This window comes from Panthera pardus, unplaced genomic scaffold, assembly GCF_024362965.1.
Source record: "Panthera pardus isolate Hobbes unplaced genomic scaffold, ASM2436296v1 HiC_scaffold_24, whole genome shotgun sequence".
NCBI classification, from domain to species: domain Eukaryota; kingdom Metazoa; phylum Chordata; class Mammalia; order Carnivora; family Felidae; genus Panthera; species Panthera pardus.
The window spans coordinates 62,796,977-62,799,938 of record NW_026526810.1 but is presented as its reverse complement, the minus strand read 5'-3'; the positions used below and the strand labels follow the sequence as shown (position 1 = coordinate 62,799,938).

Below are 2,962 nucleotides of genomic sequence, written 5' to 3'. Positions count from 1 at the left end.
CAAAAATAAATAAACATTAAAAAAAAATTAAAAAAATCAAGGGAAATATTGTTATATGTCACATTATAATATTTTGTTACAATTAGCAATCTTCCGTTTTTAAGTCATTTGTGCCAACAAACATCTAGAGATATCAAAACATATGAGTATTTATTTATAAAGTATGTTTCTACTATTATAGTAACATACAAATTAGAAGACAACCACAAATATAATTCTAAGTAGAGTTCTTATTTAGACCAGATTACAGCCTGAAAGGGTAAATATTTATGCAAGCAATATTACAATTAAGTAATACCAATTTACAGACTCTGATTAATAATGTACTAATCAGTTTAAACTAAGAAATACATACCTCTTATTTTTATCTACTCTACTTGCAAATGAGAATGAAGAAGTTGCTGCAAAATTAAAATCTTAACTACAATTCCTTTATTTTTCTCATCTGTCCAATGAGTACATCATACTTTATGTTCTATATGGACAATTCCAACTCTATCATGCTTTGATTTATTAGTTGAGATATTGAAAATATTTTATATATTATGATAAGTTTTACATGAAAATATTTGTGGGAAGGATGTCATTTGCCTACCATTCTGAGATCTGAGGGAAAAGGAGGTTATGGATACATGGTGAGCAAATAAAACTGGGTTAGTATTAATTAGGATTTAAGAACAGGGTATGTAGTAGATTCAGGATGGGGACCAACCAAGAGGGTAACTAGGGGAAAACCTCTAAGTTAGGAGAATGTAGGATTCTTGTTTGAGACCCTAAACCATTTTGGAATAAAGGTGCACAAGGACACCAAAGCAGAACAAGTAAGAAACACATTTAGAAAAGAAGGCATAGAACTAGGGAGTCTACAGGAAAGAAATGAAAGAAGAATTTGCCAAAGTACTTTGGTCTGTGGGAATAAGAAGTGACCAAAAGCCAGCAACTATTATAACATTAGAGACAGTGCACCACCACTAACCAAAAGAACAACAAGCCTGACAAATTTCATAATGATTAAAGTTTTTTAATGAGGAAATTTCAACTATACCTCAAGCAAACTAGCCCAGAGTCCTAGAGGAGAACATTACATAGAAGCTCATGGTTAAATGGGAATGAGAGTGGTTATAAGAACAATGGCTTAGGGGGGAATCAAGAAATGAAGGGTAGAAAGGTCAACTCAAGACATAAGACAATTACGGGCATGTGTTTTTTTCTGCTAGGCAAGTGTTAGAAGTGGTAAATGCTTTTATCTGAAAAGAGCTATGGAGTAGATGAAAAGGTGGTTATAACAGATATTTTGTTCTTTGTTATGTTGCAGACAGAGGAGAGATGGAGAGGGAGAACAGCACAGTGGTGACAGAATTTATCCTCCTTGGTCTCACCCAGTCTCAACAGGCTCAACTCCTGATCTTTGTGCTAGTCTTAGTTTTCTACCTCACCATCCTCCCTGGAAATTTACTCATCATCCTCACCATCAGATCAGACCCTGGCCTCACAGCCCCCCTCTACTTCTTTCTGGGCAACTTGGCTTTCCTGGATGCATCCTACTCCTTCATTGTGGCTCCCAGGATGCTGATGGACTTCCTCTCTGAGAAGAAAATAATCTCCTACAGGGGCTGCATCACTCAGCTTTTTTTCTTGCACTTTCTTGGGGCAGGGGAAATGTTCCTTCTTGTTGTGATGGCCTTTGACCGCTACATGGCCATTTGTCATCCTTTGCACTATACCACTGTTATGAACCCTAGAATCTGCTATGCCTTGCTGTTGGCTCTGTGGCTTGGGGGCTTTACTCATTCCATTGTGCAAGTAGCCCTTATTCTCCACTTGCCCTTCTGTGGCCCAAACCAGCTGGATAACTTCTTCTGTGATGTGCCACAGGTCATCAAGCTGGCCTGCACAGACACCTTTGTGGTGGAGCTCCTGATGGTCTCCAACAGTGGCCTGCTTACCCTGCTGTGCTTCCTGGGGCTTCTGGCCTCTTATGCTGTCATCCTCTATCGTGTGAAGGGACACACCTCTGAAGGCAAACACAAGGCTCTTTCCACATGTACCACACACATTATCATTGTGTTTCTCATGTTTGGACCTGCCATCTTCATCTACACTCGTCCCTTCAGAGCTTTCCCAGCCGACAAAGTGGTTTCTCTCTTTCACACAGTGATCTTTCCTTTGATGAACCCTGTGATTTATACCCTTCGCAACCAGGAAGTGAAAGCTTCCATGAGGAGGTTACTGAGTCGTCACATGGTTTGCTGAATGGAATAGAAGAGTGAGACATGCAACAAAGGAGAAAGTTCAGTTGGAATTAATTAAATCATTTATTCATTAGTGTACTATGTGAGTCAGTCACTTTAGGAAATACTGAATTTATTAAGCAATTCCAATTTTCAGGCACTATTCTAGGTATGTGAATAAGGCAGGTAAGATTCTAGGTCTCTTGGGGTTATATTGAAATAGATAAAAACAGATTAAAGTATTAAATTGGCCAAAAAAAACCCCATAATATCCAAGAGAGATAGTGCTCTGAAGCAAGTGGAAAATACTGCCATGATAGAGTTTGACAGGAGATGGAAGTTACTTTGCTTTTGGTTGTTAAGCAAGGTCTTGTTGGTGGTGGTTAGCTGATATTCCAGGTGACTTGAGAGAAATACCTGTGCAATTTCCCAGGGACAGAAAATTCTAGACAGAGAAGATGACTAGTACAAAGGCACAGAGATTTTATTAACTGGTACATTTGAATATCACAAAGAGAAATGTGGTAGCTTGTCAAATATGTTGATATATGTAAATATATATGTACTGAACACTGTACAAAAAAATGGTATGACGTCTTTTAGGGTTTGTATGTGTATGTGTGTGTGTGTGTGTGTGTGTGTGTGTGTGTGTGTAAATGCATGACAATAGTCATGAAAAAATGATAGACACATAATAGGATTATCATTAATATAGACTGGATTAAAATTTT

General features: G+C 37.9%; 1 protein-coding gene across 1 annotated transcript; it reads left to right on the top strand.

Moving 5' to 3' along the window:
• Window positions 1-1,326: 1,326 nt before the first annotated feature.
• On the top strand, window positions 1,327-2,253 carry LOC109255734 (olfactory receptor 4N5). Its single transcript, XM_019430518.1, has one exon. It carries the CDS (start codon window positions 1,327-1,329, stop codon window positions 2,251-2,253), a length of 927 nt encoding a protein of 308 aa, XP_019286063.1.
• Window positions 2,254-2,962: the final 709 nt, after the last annotated feature.

Bases quoted from the DNA above. Each gene is read 5' to 3' on its own strand.
- LOC109255734 (XM_019430518.1), top strand. From the start codon at position 1,327: ATGGAGAGGGAGAACAGCACAGTGGTGACAGAATTTATCCTCCTTGGT.